Source organism: Ammospiza caudacuta, chromosome 19 (genome assembly GCF_027887145.1).
Source record: "Ammospiza caudacuta isolate bAmmCau1 chromosome 19, bAmmCau1.pri, whole genome shotgun sequence".
Lineage (NCBI taxonomy): Eukaryota > Metazoa > Chordata > Aves > Passeriformes > Passerellidae > Ammospiza > Ammospiza caudacuta.
Genome location: NC_080611.1, coordinates 4,371,650 through 4,389,255, shown reverse-complemented (window position 1 = coordinate 4,389,255; position 17,606 = coordinate 4,371,650). Strand labels below are relative to the sequence as shown.

Sequence of the window (17,606 nt, the reverse complement as noted above, 5' to 3'; positions counted from 1 at the left end):
CAGCACAACACACAGGGGGTTTGGGGCACGGGGACCACTGACCTTTCCCATTCAGGAGGCTGTTCCGGAGGATCTGATCCACCTTTATTGCAATGTCCGACACATTCTGAGCTATGGCCTGGATCCTCTCCATCAACCCAGCTGCTGGCTGGAACCTGAGAAAGAAACCAAATTAACCCTGAGAATTTGATGTCTCCTGTTACTGTCATGTTTTCTGAAAAATCCCTTTGCCCAGGATTTCTCTCCTGGGAAGCTGAGAAGCCTCAGAGAAAAAGGAAAACAATATTATCTCATTTGCTTCTCCTGTGTTTTGCTGCTTTGGAATGTGGTTGGAGATTGTTTATCCGGCATGTGACTTGTTTTTACTTAATGGCAAATCATGGCCAAGCTGTGTCAGACTCTGAGGAGAGAGTCGTGAGTTTTTCCGTAGCATCTTTTAGCCTTCTGTCTAGGTCCTTTCTCTATTCTTTAGTATAGTTTAGTATAATATTCTTTAATATAATAATATAATAAAATAATAAATTAGCCTTCTAAAAACATGGAGTCAGATTCATCATTCCTCCCTTCAACAGGTGTCTCAGAAAATACCACAGTGTCCCAGTGGTGACACTCAGAGGTGCTCAAAGAGAAATCCATACCCAGCAGATTGAACTTAGCTCCAGGATGAAACACAGGCATGCCTGGTGCAGCATTTAACAGGCAAAGAAGTCACTGCTTTCCAGGAGGTTTGATTGAAAACCTATTTAAATCAGTGTTTTATATATATTCTGCCACTTTTTGAAGTGTGCTGTTAAACACGGATCCACCTGTGCATTTTATGCAGGAAAAATATTAAATAGACTGACAAAAAATGTTTTTTTTCTTATTTTAGATGTGCTGTGTTTGAAAATCCTCTGCTGTGATAATTGGTCCTGCAGTAGAAAGCTGTGCTGGAAAAAAAAAAATGAGTAAAAGAATAAAAATACAGAGAAAAGAAGGTAAAACTGAGCATGGCAGAGGAAGATTGAGTTTGGAGCAGAGTGATGAAAAACACACAGGACATGTGGATCTCCTGATCCAGCCCATCCACAATGGTGGGGATCAGTTTTTCCTCCCAAGGAACAAGTGACAGGACAAGACAAAACAGACTTACGGTGTACCTGGGGAAGTTTAGATTGGATAACAGGAAAAATTTCTTCACTGAAAGTGAGGCCAGGCATTGGAACAGCCTGCCCAGGGAAGCAGTGGAGTCATCATCCCTGAAGTGTCCCAAAAATACCCAGATGTGGTTCTTAGGGACAGGGTTTAGTGATGAGCTTGGCAGTGCTGGGTTAATGGTTGGATTCGGTGACATCAGAGGTGTTTTCCAGCCTCAGTGATTCTGAGATTCAGGTGAGTGGATTTCCAGCAAGGAGCAGCAGGCAGGGCAGTGCAGGCACAGGGAGCTGGGGCTGAGCTGGGCATTGCAGCCCCAGCAAAGCCCACAGGCACCTTCCACCAAGGCTTGAGGTCAGATCCCACCAGCCTGGATTGCTGCACGTGCTTCCATAGAATCAAACCTGGAATCAACACTGTCCTGGGTGAACAGCTCCATTGAACTCATCTAAGGAACATGTTGTGTGAACAGGAAAAGAGAGCCCTGTAAAGAGGCTCAGTGTCAATTAAAACCTGGTGTAAGCTGGAAAAAGGCAAACAGAACTCCATCCATCAGCAGTGGAGCCTGCCAGGCCTGACAAGGAGCAAGCCCTCCCACTCCAACACCTCTCCTGTGTCTAGCAGACAAGTGTCTGCTAAGGAAGGCAGGAGCCTCCTCTGAAATGGAAAATGTAAACCCCCTCCCTCTGAATTATTATCATTTTGAAATTAAGGGGCTCTCAGGCAAAGATATGGCAGTAGGAATAACAGTTCTTTATGAGGAAAAAATAAAACATTTAAAAATATATAAAATTAAAAATGCAGTAATACAAAGCAACACTGCCAGAGTCAGAATCCAACCCTGCCCCCCTGTGTGTCAGGGCGGTGTCCCAGCCCCATGCCATGGGGGCTCAGCCCTCCTGCAGTGCCAGCTGTGGCTCTGCTGCAGCAGGGATCCTGCACAAGGGGGGAGTTTTCCTCTGCAGCTCCAGGGCTGCTGCAGATGGGCCTGGGCTCCCTCTGGCCATGCAGGGCAGCAGAAAGCTGCTCCTCTGGCAATGCAGGGGGCAAAGGCTGCTGTGCTGTGCCAGGCTCAGATTGGATCCAGGTAGGAATGCTTGGCTCCTCCCCTGGGCGGAGCATCTCCCCATGGGATGCTGGGATTGGATCAGCCCTGCAGGGACACTCAGTGGCCATGGAGAGCAGAGATCTCCTGGAGGGAGGGTTGGATGTGGGGGAGATAAAGGAAAAACTGCCCCAGGAACAGCAGAGAACTGCCCCAGCTCTGACAGATGGCAATAGAACACACACCCCCAGCACATCTTGCATTTCCAACCTCAGATACCTGCCACTTCCACCACAAACAGCCACCACATCTCCATGAGTTATCCCAGCAAATAATTTTCCCTTCTTCAATGTTTTGGTCGTAAGTTTTCCCTGCTGCTGCCGCTGAGGTCGTTACAATACAGGGGAATGTCACACGCAGTGAGCAAAACCAAAAGGGCTACCTTGAATACTCATGACACAAAAAATATGTGCTGATGTCAGTTCTTTCGTGGTGAAGTTTTATGTTTGTTCTCCAGCAGATCAGTGAACCCAAAGGCTGGGATTTAAAGTACCTCTGTCCTCAAGGCTAAAAAAATCCTGGTTTTATGAACCGACACTGCTTCGCTTGTTGATTTAAAGTCCATTTGCCAGCAGCGAGCAGCCCACATTTTTCCTTCTGGCATGGTTTACAACCATCAATATTCAGGCTGCATATCTCCACAGGGAGCCACTGATCTTGGGCTTTTAAGAAATAATAATTAAATGCAGAGGACACCATTGCCCCCAAGTCACTTCCAACCTTTGCAGAGAATAAACCCCAGGTATCCTGCTGTAACCAGTGCAGCAGGGAGGCTGCTCGTGAGGCCCTGGGAAAATATGGGCACAAAAATAACCTGAGATAAGCTCTGCTTGTCAGCATGGCTCCAAGGAGATAAAATTGTCCTGGTCTGAAAGCTTGCAAACCCCCATTTCTGCAACCCTTTTTTCTCCAGCAGAGGCACTCAGTAAACACCTGGGATGGGCAGTTTAGGAGGAAACATCACATGGATGCTGTGAATTTAGAGTCAGTGATCCCAAACTCCTGTTTACAACAGGAAAAGCATGTGGGCTTGGTGAAGATGCTCCCCAGGTTTCTCCATCACTCATGGCAAGGAGAGAGGATGACCACAGCCACAGCAGCACTGTTCTCTCACCCTTCAGAGCACTTAGATCAGCTCACAGTCTAGCTTCTGCCTCTTCCCAGAAGCTATCCCAATTCTTACTTGCTCCCAAACACCCAAGGAACCAGGTGAGCCTCAAAAATCAACAGCAACCTCAGCCCTCAGCTCCTCACTGATGATGTCCAGGCCTCAGCTCAGCCAGGACTGAGCACTGGGCAGCCATAAAAATGCTCAAACAAAAATCAGGATTGTTATCCTAAATAAATTGCTTTCTTCCAGCTCAGCCTTGTCCTGCCAGGCAGCCACAGTGTTGGGTGGTAGAGCTGGTCCAGGCTCTGTGCCAGCTTGCCCAGCTCTTGTGAAGCTAGAGCTGCTCCCCAAACACAAAGATTTCACCTCAAAACACTTGTGAAGCCACAGCTGCTCCCCAACACTAAGATTTCACTTTAGATGCAAAATGTATTTCTGAGCATCACACTCCAGTCCTCCAAACAGGGCGGGCATTGCATGAGCACGACAAGGCTTTCCCCAAAACACAGAGGATTACTGGAAAGGGACATTTTTAATGTCCACATGATTCCTGGAACATATGAAAGTGATGCCTTGTGAAGGCTGACCTAGAGCAGAGACTGGACAGAGCTAAAGAATAAAGTAGGGATTTATTGAAAGGCCTCCATGGATCCACCTTGGGCAGCACAAGAGCCCAGCCAGGGCTGCACCCAAGATGAACCAAAATGGCCCCAAAATGCACAACCAGTCACAGGGTCTCTCACTTTGATCAGTTCTGCTCCATTTGCACCTTGCAGTTCATTGTCCCATTCCAGCTTTAGCCCATGCAGTCCCATCCTTGTTTTTCTCTCTCCAGCCCACGGTGTTTGTGCTCTTGGGGCTGAGATTTGGGTCATTTGTCCTTGGTGCCCAGCTGGAGCAGGAATTGTTTTGTCTCCCTGCTCTGTGCACAGAGCTCACCATCCCCTCATGTGAAGCTCAAAAGTAGCACAGAATCTGAAAAATGTAAAAGCCAAAACCTGAGGCATCAAAAGGAGAGGGAGAAAAGTAGAAAAGTCCCTTTGAAACACAGACCCAGGCTCAGATCTCCCATGCTCCTCATCCTTGGATGCCACCAAACCCTTGTGGGGTTTTTCTGAGGGAGGGATTTCACACCTGGGGAGAAGAGCCACGCTGCCAGCTGGGAACACTGACAGGTCCCAGTGTTTGTATCTGCAGGGTATCAAGGCCATCACAGGAGCAGCACATTTCGTGTGAGGCATTAAGGAGATGACAAGCAGGTTAAGCATAAGTTACATCAACTATCAGCACAGCAATTTGTCACCCAGGCAGGGGACAAGAAAATAAGGCAGTTAAAGGTGTATCTTCAATGTGAAAAGGTTCTCTGTGCCTCGTAGGAGTTTGATGCCTTGTTGTTAGTAACTGGAGACACCAGGAAGGACATGGTAAGTGGCTTGTTCTGCTCAGCAATAGCTCAGCAGAGCAGGGATATCCCACCACGTGGTGGATCCAAGCCAGGATGCCAGCACAGCCTTTGCCAGCCCAGTGGAAAAAGAATCTCCTTTCTTCCAGCACCACCACTGCCCAGGGAGCAGCTTTGCGCCTTTTCCCTTCCTGCTTTTTAAATTTTTCCATAGTGACATGCTAAATGCCACCAAAATGTGCTGGCACTCTGCCAGCTATTGAAACTATACTAAATTACCACAGCTTTCCTAGAGTAAATTTTTCCCTGGGACCTTAAAACCGTTTACTACAGCAAATACAGTATTTTAACTCCTAACCATCAATATAGATTTTGTCTTTATTATTTTCAGATTTATATTTCCCCCTGTTGATTAGGATTCAGATCACACTGTGCCTTATAATGCTCTGTATACAGTATTCATCTCCTTTCAAAAACTGCTATTAAGATGTATCTTTCCCCACTGACAGATCATTTGCCATAGAATATAGCCGGAGGTTGGGTTTTCTGTCACTTTTTTATGCATTAATTTGGTTCCCTTCACTTTGCTCTTGCCCAACTCCACAGCACGAGCTCGGATTCAGCCTGTTTATCCCTTTACAAGCCACTGTATTTTTATTGCCTTTTATAAAAGTGGCATTATGAAAAGATGAATCTCTTTCTCTTTGTGTGTTGTCTTCATAATACAAGCCCTAAACATATTTGCTTGCTCATCCGATATTTCTTGCTATTAACTTGTGAAAGCCATGGCTTTGGGAAGACCAATACAGATGGAGAAAAGCAGATGTTCTGAAGATAATACATCAACAAATTCAGCATTTGCACAGAGCAGTTTACCAAAGGATTTCCACTTGTGTCTGTGCTGCCATTTGCCTCTTTAAATATTTTTTTGTTTGCCCAAAGACCCAAAGCAGATCAGAAAGCAGCAGGGCTGGTGCTGCTGTTTCACTGCTCTGGGGACACAAATCACATCCAGCCCCACAGCAGCATTAGTCTCCAGAGCAGGGAGCTGAAATCCCACAGGGAAGGGAAAGGGAATGCCAAGGGAAAAAGGATCTTTTCTGTCCACCTGGTTCCTGCTGCAGCTTGTGAGGTGGTGCCTGTTCAAACAGCTGGGACATCTCCAGGAGAAATGAGCCCCAAGGGCAGCTCCAGCAGGTCACCCTGAGGGCTCAGGATGCTCTTCCCATCCATCCATCTGTCCCTTCATCCCCAATCCCCTCCAATGGGAAACACTCAGAGTCACCCAGCTCTGGGAAGTTACCAACTCGGTGGCTGGAAAGCTGAGGGGTCCCAGGGATGTGGGGAAAAGCCCTCATCAGAGTGCTGGATAACAAAAAAAAGTCATTAAAATGTCCAAGAAGATGGAGAAATTAAAAGTTTTGCTCCACAAACATAAGAGAATACAAGTAAAACTCATCCATGCTGGAGGAAAAACATTTTTGGGAGATCCATGCCCCAGTGTGTATCTGTATATCCTCTCTGAGATGGTTTGTATCCTAAAACCCAGAATCCAGGCCTGCCCATGTGGGAGAGGGCAGGACACAGAGCCAGGGAGATTATTGGGGTGCTGATGCTCTGTCTGAAATTTGTGTCACAGTCCCCTGACACCGACAACCCCAACACAGGAGGTGGAGCACGAGGGGCAGCAGTGGCTCAGGAGGCTCAGCTGGGCAGTTTCTGTTTACTGGCCTTGTAACCCTGGATTTAATCTTCATCCCTGCAGTGCTGCTCCCCTGGGCTTGGATGAGTGCTGGTCCTTGTGGTGGGAGGGCAGCACACCCCGTGCTGGCATGGGATGTGCAGGGAGGATTCCACATCCTGCCCCATTTGGGAAAGGCTCAGACCCCCAGCAAGCAGAGAAAAAGCCCAAAGCTCTGCTTATGATCATCATGGTAGAAATTTAGAGTCATGCTGGAGGGAAGAAGTGCAGGGGCTGAGGCACAGCTGCTTTGCTCCCCCCTGGAGGGGGCTCTGCCAGGTCACTCGTACCCTCAGTGCCTTTCTGACATTGGACAAGGACAGGGCACCTGGCTTTGCCCATGTGAGAAGTGAGTTTGCCACTGAGAAGTGGGTTTATTCTTCACAGGCTGCCCCTGCCAGTCAAATGAAATAAAAATATTTTTTAAAAAAACAGAGGACAGCATTTGTTCCCAGTGTAATTTCTGGGGTCTCTGTACATCCCAAGGTTTTCCACCTCAGGGTGACACAAACAGCTCAGTCTCCCCTCCACGAACACCTGAGTAAAGACCTGAGCTCACTCTGGCCATGTTTGTCCTCACTGGGAATTCACCCTGGGAAATTATCCCAGAGAACACGATTTGGGATGGGAGCATTCCTTGGAAACTCCTTTGAAGCAAATGCCAGATGATGCATGGGCAGAGCCCTGACTGAACGGCTCCAACACCAAGTTACATAATAAATCACATTATAAATGCAGCAGCATTTAGCTCACTAAAGCACTTCCATTTATTTTCATTTCAGTTGATTGTGGGTGATATTTCTCACACAAATACTTTTCTAAGAGGCCCTGAGCCAACCCAAAACCCATGGCTGCACACCCCAGGGGGGGACACTGACATTTCAGTGAGCTGGCAATAAACTTTATGAAAAAAATGATGAAAATCAGCTTTCCAACCAAACCCTGCTCACCAGCACAAAGTGTAACCAACACCATTAATTAAAATATTTTATCAATGCTATATATTTTATCAATACTCTCAAAATGCTTTGAGATCTTCCCCAAGCAGAACACAAAGCTGAAGCCACAAGCCCAAAACTTCATTTTCCTCCTGACCCTCAGAGCAGAACTGGGCTCAGCCACAGGCCTGGGCAACTGTAGGTTTATTTATGGGAACACAGGGGATCATGAAAAGGAGGGTTATGGGATCACCACTTTGTTGGGGCATAAATCAGATACATTTATCTACAGGCTGGGAAAAACTCCCTTCAGTGAGCTGGGAAGGCACTGCCAGCCTCACAGGCTTCACTAAGAGGCACCTGCCTAAAAGTGAGCCCAAAACCACCAGTTGTGGTCAGAATCCTTGGGGCTGAGGATCCCCTGGGGCAAGATACATTCCTCAGCCCCCCATTTCCTTTGCCAGCTGTGTGTTTGGTGCTCATGCTGTGTTTCATTTTAGCAGGGGTATTTTGGCCCTCTGTCTGCTCCAAAATCAGGGGATCTGCTGGAGGTTAACAGGCTCTGATTTTCCTTGTGGGGTAAAGCAGACACACAGGCTGTGTAAAGGCAGCCCCACACCACCACTGCCCAGCCCTGCCCCTGTGCAGCCACACAAAAACAACCACAGCACTAAAACAGCAGTGACTGCACTTGGCCTCAGGTGCTCATTCAAGAAACCTCATTTGCCAGCCCTGTGATAAAGCAGTTTTCAGTGTGTCAATGCTTTGGCATTGGAATAAAATTAATTATTAAATATTAAATATTAAATAAAGATAAATATAAATAAAATTATAAATAAGTATATAAATATAAATATAACTTTAATATAGATATAAATAATATAGTATAAATGTAAATATAAAATTATAAATATAAACATTGAAATAAAAATAAAGTTTAAAAATAAACAAAAGCAGAGCCTCTGCTGAATTAACTTCAGCAAATTGAGCAGGCGGTGCTGGGGGAGGTGCAAGCCTGGGAGCAGGAGGGGAGGGTGTGAGTGACCTGGGCATACCTTGGCACCTGTCCTATCACCATGCTGGTGATGCCCAGCACCATTTGGGCTGTGGGGCTCTTCCATGGTGCCACAGCCCTTCTGGAAATGTGGGTGCATGGATGGACCCTGCTGACCTGCTGGCAGCACACAGCCACCTCCCTGCTCTGTCTTAAGAGAAAAGTAACTTATCTCAGCTGCCCAGGCCTGAATTTCCCCATTTATGTCTTCTCCTGATCCTGATGGGGACTCCAGAGCAGCAGTGAGTCCCTACACTGTGCCCATCCTCTCCAAGTAACACTGAAATGGGGTTGTGTATCCTGGAGAAAAGGAGACTCGGGGGTGCCCCCATCACTCTGCACAGCTCCTGGAAGGTGCCTGTGCTCAGCTGGGGTTGGCAGGACAGACAGAACCAGAGCACACAGCCTCAAGCTGCACCAAGGGAAATGCAGGTGGGAGAGCAGGGAAAAGGTTTTCACAGAAATAGTGATAAAGTTCTAGAATGTGCCCGGGGAGGTGGTGGAGTCCCCATCCCTGGGTGTGTTTAACAAAGCCTGGATGTGGCACTGGGTGCCAGGGTTTAGGTGAGGGGTTGGGAATGGGTTGGACTCGATCTTGAAGGTCTCTTCCAACCCAGTGATTCTGTGAATTCTGTGAAATCATCCACAGAGGCAGACATCCTCAGGAGCTGGCAAGGAAAAATCCATCCCCTCTGCCAGGATGGAAGAGGCTGTGGGACCTGTGAGGAAGGTGAGTGCTGGGAAGGGAGGCTCCTGTCTCCTGATGCACCCCTGCTCCTGCAGCAGAGCTCAGCTCAGCAGAACCAGCACCCAGCAAAGCCAGGCTGGACCACAGGGTGGTCTCACCTTCCCTGGGCTGCTCTGCAGAGCTTTGCCCCCTCTGAGCCCCTCAGGAGATGGGAGCCAATGCTCAGAGGGGTCCAGGACTGCTCCAGGCTCACCTGGGCTGCAGGACACCACAGCCTTGGCAGAGATTTCTCTGCAGCCAGCTCACCATCAGCAACAATTCAGGAATTAATAGAGCCAGGCTGGCAGGATGCAGGAACATCATCCATTTAGTGTCATATTGCGAGACTTTTAATTACTGGGGGAATATGGAGTCATGTAATGATTACAAGAACAAATACTTAAAGTGTGTGGAAATTAACTGAGCCTTGGCAGTAATTAAGCTTGAAGATTAATCAGTCGTTAGCAAATAACACCCTTTGCAGGCTAACCACCACGTGGGGACAGGGATGACCAGGAATGCCAGTGCTGCAGACCCCAGCCTTGCTCTCTGCCATGTCCCTGGGGCATGAGGTGGGCAGGGGCAGCCCAGCTCCTGGAAAAGGGCTTTTCCAAGCCCCAACACTGCAGGGTTACAGTGCCAGCTTGGGTCAGCCACTCAGACCCTATGCTCCCCTCCCTCCCTCCTAAGCACTTTTCAGCAAGAGATCAACACTTCCCCTGCAAACTAATATTTTTCCCTTGCCCAGTAAACAGCTCTCCAGGAGGCTTCCATAAGTACTCCTAATTTCCTTCCCCTCGGATGATTTACGAGGGTTGCATTCAATTAACAGCAGTATTGATTTTCCTGCAGCTGACTGGCAGCCTGCTGGCCCTCGTTAGGGAATCCATCCTTCCCTTCCCAGCACGGGCAGGATGCAGGCAGCAGGGAGCTCAGGCAGGGCTGGAGAAGGCAGCCAGCAACCCCTGGAGTTCACAGGTGCAGCCTGTGTGCCAGCCCACAAAACTTTTGGGCAGCTCTTCCAAGGGGGAGAAAATCGGAGTGGGACATTTGGGTTTTCCAAGAGTTTTATCGGCTGGAAATGGAGGCACCTGTGGAATGTTCAGTGAGACAGCCCCAGTGGAGGAAGAAAGATTTTGCAGCTTGGAAATCTGGGAGGCTTTCCAAGGCAGGCCATTAATGCCACCCTGCATATACAGAGTTTTCCTTGAACTTTCCAAGGGGTAAAGCCACCCCACCGAGCCTCTGCTGGAGTGGTGCAGTGCTCACAGGTTACTCCATAAAGCTCAGCAAAGCCTTCACCTCCTTCCCCTCAGCTGGAGCTCTGCAAAACCCAGCCCTCCTGATTCCACTGGAGATCCAGCCTTAAGCAGGAGAGCACTTTGTAAAAACAAGAGTTAATCCACTTTTGGGCAACTGGAAGCACAAAGCCCACACTGGCAGCTGTGCAGAGCGGGAAGGAGACGAAGGCAGCAGCAGTGCCAAGCAGGGACGCTTTGAAGAGTAAAATCCCTTTGAAATTACCACCCTTTAATTGTATTATCTTTCCCTGACAGCCTCAAGTCGGTCACTGGTGATCAAAGAGACGGAGGCAGGGAGGGAAGGAGACAAGCCCTCAGTGGAATCCCGGGATCCTAACGAGGAACAGCTCCTGGGTGTCTCCGTGGGGCTGATCTGGGTCCAGGAGTCATTGCTGGGTCCTGGGGCGGCTGGAGGTGCCCAATCCACCTCAGCACAGGGGTCCCCAAAACTGCAGCTGGTCACCCTCAAGGGACAGTGTAGGAACATTGTGGGGATGGATGGAGATGAGAGATCTCTGCAGCCAGGACTGGAATTTGGGGTTCATTGCAAAGGGCCTGGGTGCAGGGCCCTGCTGGGAGCTGCCAGCCACAGCTCAGAGCAGGAATGAGAGAAGAGAGGGAGAGAGAGGATGAGAGGGTAAGAGAGTAATAGAGCGAGGTTCCCATTCCAATACAATAAATCTTCTTCTGTGTTGAATATTCTGATTCTCACTAACCAATCTAGTACAATATACAAATCCTATAGCATTTCCATGCAGCCTATAAGAATCACTACATTACCATACTGTGTTACATTTTAAACTCCTCTTTGGGCCCCTTCCATCAAGCTGGCAGGGTCTGCTCTGACCCTTGGAGCTGTCTGCAAGCAGAGGGTGTTGTTCCATCAAAAGGGGATCACCTTCAGCTGGCCACACCATTGTTTTCCCATTGTTCAGTAACTGAGGGATCTCAAAGCTTGCTTTCATTTCAATCTCACTTATAGTTTCTATATTCTCAAAATCTTTTGCCAGGCAATCATATGGATAAGGCTTTCCTGTTTCATCTTCCCCAACAGGACAGGGAGCTCAGCACCCTGACTCCACAGGGTTTCACAGCAGCTGCTTTTGGATTCCCCCTGGGTTGCTCTGCTCAGCTCAGAGAGCACCCAGAGCTGTGGGATCAGCACAGAGCCAGGCTCTGCTCAGAGCAGGACAGCTCTGAACCCTTCCAGCTGCCTCATGCACCCCTCAGGGGGCAGCAGGGACCAGGACAAGCCAAGAAAGGTCACCCTGCTTGAGGCAGCACCAGAGGTGGAGCCACTCAAACCCAGCTGTGACACCTCCAACACATCCCGTCCCCTCTGGGCACAGCCCTCAGCCAGACCCCGCGCTGCAGGGAAGGAAGGGAGTGCTCAGGAAATACTTCCCAAGTGTTGGCAAATGCAGCCAGTGCTTCATCGGGGACTGCCACAGCAAAATCCCACCCACAAGAAACTCCCCCGTGGTGGCTGCTTCACCTGGAGATGCTCTGCCCCATGACCAGAATGGGATCTTCAGAGGCCGGGTGAGAACAAGGAGAGGAGACAGATGGGTTTGGATGCAGAATCAGGTGAAGAGAATTGATTTCTCTTTAGGGGTGACGTATAAGGAGCAAAAGGTGATAAACTCGTTGCCCCTGAATTTCCATTACTGCAAATTAAGACATCTGTGATCTCAGCCCCCAGCTCAGGGCCATCTGAGCACACACACAAAACTTGAGGATCTTTTGATGTGGGTCCATCAGCTCCCATCCTCTCTCCAGGTGATGGCCCCAGAGCCATCACTCCCACAGCAGATCTGAAACACCAAATCCCCATCTGCAGCCACTGCTGCCAGCCCACAGAAATGCTTTTAAGTTTCTCTCTTGGCTGCTGGTGTAGAGAAACAACCATCACCTGAAATCAGTGGTTCTTTTAACACAAAACTGGCCAAGAAAATCATTCGATGTGAGCAAGCACCTTCCAGTGCTGGCTGTAATAGTCCTGTCCACTCCTCTCTGGGATTATTGGTGATCTCACTCACTTGGGTACCAGCCAGCCTCGGAACAACAAAATCCCAGCACCTACCATGGCTGAGGCAAATTATATTTTCTCAGTGCTGGAAATGATGGTACATAAAAGTCAGGACCACGCATTCCATGGCTGCCCTGCAGCTCTAGCTCAGGTGTGCAGGCACTGTGGCAGAGCTCAGCCTTTAATTACAGGCTCACTGACTGTTTTCTGTTATAGACACAAAAGAGGCTCATGAGGAAAGCGAGGGAGAGGGATGGAAATGCTGATGGGAGCAGGGGAAAGCACAGTGATGGCAGGAGGTGGAGGTGGGAATGTTATGAGGGATCCAGCAGGATGCAGCAGGGCAGGGGTGACCTCTGCATGTCACATCCCTGCCATCCACCTCTCCTGTGTCACCTGAGGCTCCACCTGAGCAAAATCCACACTGGCATCTTTTCCACACTGCCAAGCTTGTCCCAAGTGCTGCCCCTGTGGTTTTTCATCTCTGCTGCCCCACCACCAGTTACCATTTGTGCACTGACACTCCAATTAGTATCAATGAATGTTTAAAGGCTCCCAGAGCACAGGGAAATGTCTTTCTAGTGAATCAGTGTGCCACAACAGGGAGGTCTGATGGCACCTCTCACAATGCCAGCTGAGATGTGCAGCACAGGGAGCCAGGGCATCATTTTAAACCCTTCTGGACATTTTAAACCTTGCTCAACTCCAATGCTGAGCACATCAGCCCTGGATTCTGAACAGCCACCAGATACACAGCTACTCATGGAGTACAGGCACAGAGCAAGTGTCCTGATCTCAGGGAGCACATCTCACATGCCAGGTGCTGCTTGGCATGTGCCACCTCCAGCAGCACCGCAGCACAGCAGTGCAGACACTGCCACACCTGCAGCTGGGACAGCTGCTTCAGGAAATCATGGAATCGTAGAATATCACAACAACACCCACAAGGATCACTGAGTCAAGCTCCTGGTCCTGCAGTGGACACACCCCCAAAAATCACAGTGTGCCTGAGAGCATAGTGCAAATGCTTCTTGGACTCTGACAAGCTTGGGAGTGACTACAAATCCTAAAAATCACAGTCAGTTCAGAAATCCCAAAAGAAACAGCTCCAGACGTGGCAAATGAGGCTAGAAAAGATCCTCCCAAGCCCCAGAGGACCTGGGTCCCACCACCCTCAGAGCAGCTCAGCACATTGGGGTGTTCTGCTCCTGCAAAGCCCCCATGCCCAGCCCTGCTCCACAGGGTCTGACTGACCTGTCCAGAGGGAATCGTGCTTCATCCCCTTTGTGGAAGTCAGTGCTGTTCTCCAGCCTGGCCAGGACGTCCATCCTCTTCATCAGCATCTCCAGCATGTCGCTCATCCTGCGCAGCACCCCTCGGGATTCCAGCGCGCCCATCACTGCAGCACACACAGGGAGCTGAGACACGGCCAGCCTGGCATGCACACCCCACCCTGGGACCCCAGCTCCAGCCCCACAGCTGCCCCTGCTGCTCCCCACCCCCATGAGTGGGCTCAGTGGTGTTTGGAGCATCTCAGTGCCCTGCTGTCCCCGTGTCCCCTCCCTGGCTCTGCCCCACAGCCCCATCACACTGCCCAAGCAGGGTAAACCCCTGCCCAGATCCAGCTGGGCTCCTCCCGTCCCATCAAAGATGGGACAGAAAATACAGGACAGCCAGTTGTTATCTCAGCCTGGATCCAGCCCCCTCACCAGGCATGAAATCCTGACTTATCCACCTGATCCAGCCTATCCCTGTCACAGACACATTTTATGAAAAATCCTTTCCTTAGGATTTTTTCTCCTGAGAAGCTGGGAGGCCTCAGGAACAAAATGTAAACAATGGTTATCTGCTGCTGTGGAATGCAACAGGTGCATCTGGGATTGGTCTCATGTGGTTGCTTCTAATTAATGGCCAATCACAGTCAGCTGGCTCAGACTCTCTGCCCGAGACCAAAGCCTTTGTTATCATTCTTTCTTTTTCTATTCTTAGCTGGCCTTCTGATGAAATCCTTTCTTCTATTCTTTTAGTATAGTTTTAATATAATATATATAATAAAATAATAAATCAAGCCTTCTGAAACACGGAGTCAGATCCTCATCTCTTCCCTCATCCTCAGACCCCTGTGAACACGGTCACAGTCCAAGGGCTTATGGCAAACTGACTTCATTCCCAAGCACAAAGCAAACAGCCTTTCATGTGCCACTTCTATTTTTCACTCTGCACCTAGCCCAGCATCCTGCCTTTGACAGCAGCTTGCAGAGGATGCTTAAGGAAAAACATGGGAAACTCATCAAAGGGGTGGTGCTCTCCAACACATCCTCCCAGCAGCACCAGATTTTCCTGTTCCAGAAAAGAAGAAATTTTCTGCTCAAATCTGCAATGGGGTGGGAGACCTAGCACTGGAAATAGCTCAAGTGCTGCATCAACTCCCCCAGGAGGGAAGGCCCCCAGTTCCCAGCCTTGTTTAACACTGTTTCTCCCATGGGTGTGCATGGCACTGACCTGCTGGAAAGCACAAGGGGATCCAGGAGCTCCTGGCTCCCAGCTTGATTTGCCATCTAGTGACAGGCAATGAGCCCAGAGTCAGGGAACAGAAAATAAAGCTCCTGTTTCATCTCAGCTCGGCTCATTTCACGTTGGTAATAACTTAATCAGTGCATAATCCCCTGAACCTCTCCCGTTTAGCTTATCTCTGCCGTTCCACTCTCATGTGCTTTCCAAGAGGCAGCACATATTTAATTTAGGGAGCAGCAGGAGCCAAGGGGGTGGCACTGGGAAGGAGAGCAGCTGCTGGATATCCTGGGTTGCTATCAGGACTTAGGGACACCTCATGCACCTCCAAACAGATGCACTACCAGTCCTGCAAAGCCAGATGGAGTTTGGGATTCCCTATCCTGGCACAGCCAGGGGGGCAGAATGGACCAGGGCATCCCAATGGCATGGTGTGCCAGGGACAGCCCTGGCATGGGCTTCTCCTCCCCACAGGAGCGGGCTGAGCATGTGAAACAGCACAGAGGCCTTGGTGTGGGTGTTCAGATGGGAGCAGGGTGTGGTGTGGTGGATCAGGGGCACCGTGACAGCTCCCACTGCTGCTGCAGAGCTGCAAGCCCTGGCTCCATCCCTGCTCCCCCAGGAATTCACCCACACTTCAGCCAGAGCTCCCAGGGGCTGGGAAGGCTGATTCCCAGGGAAGGCAGTGGAGGAGCATCGGGGGGATGGATGGAGATGGGAGATTTTTGAAGCCAGGTTGTGGAACTTGGGGTTTATTGCAAAGGGCCTGGGAGCTGCCAGCCACAGCTCAGAGCAGGGCCGAGAGAGGAGAGGAGGAGAGAGGATGAGAGGGTGAGAGTGCAAAAGGGGTAAGAGAGTGAGGTTCCCGTTACAATACAATAAATCTTCTTCTGTGTTGAATATTCTAATTCTCACTAACCAATCTAGTACAAGATACAAATCCTACAGCATTTACATACAGCCTATAAGAATCACTACATCACCATACTGTGTTACATTTTAAACTCTAAAAACTTCTCTTTGGGCCCCTTCTGCCAAGCTGTAGGGTCTGCTCTGACCCTTGGGGCTGTCTGCAAGCAGAGGGTGTTGTTCCATCAAAAGGGGATCACCTTCAGCTGGCCACACCGTTGTTTTCCAGTTGTTCAGTAACTGAGATATCTCAAAGCTTGCTTTCATTTCAATCTCACTTATAGTTTCTATATTCTCAAAATCTTTTGCCAGGCAATCATATTGATAAGGCTTTCCTGTTTCATCCTCCCCAGCAGGCAGCTTCCCAGGGCAGGCAGCACTGGCACTGCAGCTCCAGCCCCCACACTGCCCTGCCAGGCTCTGGGATAACACGGGATCACTCGCGAACACGGCGTTGTGAGCCAACCCTTAACCCCTCCAAGAAGACGACACTGGGCCAGCCAGACCTTGCCAAAGGCTGCCTTCCACGCTTGGCTGGGATTATCAGCAGCACATTATTTTCCGACTCTATCTAACAAAACAGAAGAAACATTGAGAGCAAAAGCAATTCCTCAAAGGAAAGAGGACAAACCACCATTCATGGAGAGTGAAACTGGGCTCTTCCCCAGACATTCCCTCAGCTCCATGGCAAGAATCAGTGACTTCTCCTTCAATCAGTGGGTGCCCAAGGTCCTGTGCAGCCCCAGACTTTCCTGGGTGGGTTTGGGAGTGCAGGAGCCACCTTGCCAACCCACCAGGAAGGTCACCCTGTCCCCTGCGTGATATCAAAGTCACAGCCTGTCCCACTGAAGAGCAGCAGCACTAATGAGCCTGCAATTAAAAGATGCTATGGGGAGGTAAAAAAGTGGATTTTTGGAACCTGAGGCTCCATTTTGACAAGGGCTGCCCCAAACACAGCTGAGCAAATCAGGAAAAGGCAGAGCTAAGGGAAATAGCTCTGACATGGGCTTAAATCTGAAAATCCACTTTAGTTATTTGTCCATAGACTGAGCCCATTCCAGTGACATCCCTCCCACAGCTGGGCTGTGTTCATGGGTTGCAGCCCCCAGCACCCTCTGTCTACCCCAGGACTGACCATCCCCCAAAATGGACATTTTTACTCAGAATTTGCTCCTGCTCTGACATCCCAGCATGGCCAGTAGGTCAGAGCTTAGACCTTACACTCAGTTTTTGCATGAGGCAGTGATTACTGATCCCTTGTGCTGCGGTGGGTGAGGCTGGAGGTCAGGAAAAAAACCTGACCCAACCCCTACAGTGTAGCCATGATACTTCCTGAAAAATCCTTTCCTTAGGATTTTTCTCCTGAGAAGCCAAGAGGCCTCAGAGGAAAATAAAACCAATAATTATCTGCTGCTGTGGAATGCAACAGGTGCATCTTTGATTGATCTCATGTGGTTGTTTCTAATTAATGTCCAGTCACGGTCCAGCTGTCTTGGACTGTCTGGTCAGTCACAAGATTTTATTATCATTCCATTTTCTTTCCTTTCCTTGCAGGCCTTCTGATGAAATCCTTTCTTCTATTCTTTTAGTATCGTTTTAATATAATATATATCATAAAATAATAAATCAGCCTTCTGAAACATG

At 49.3% G+C, this 17,606-nt stretch overlaps 1 protein-coding gene across 1 annotated transcript in view; it reads right to left on the bottom strand.

Moving 5' to 3' along the window:
- Positions 1 to 17,606, bottom strand: part of MGAT5B (alpha-1,6-mannosylglycoprotein 6-beta-N-acetylglucosaminyltransferase B) — an 81,109-nt gene that overhangs the window by 35,998 nt on the left and 27,505 nt on the right. The window contains exons 3-4 of the mRNA XM_058817352.1: positions 13,797 to 13,941; positions 43 to 155 (exon numbers count right to left, since the gene is read on the bottom strand). Coding sequence (XP_058673335.1) covers positions 43 to 155; positions 13,797 to 13,941 — 258 coding nt within the window. The remainder of the gene's footprint in view (positions 1 to 42; positions 156 to 13,796; positions 13,942 to 17,606) is intronic.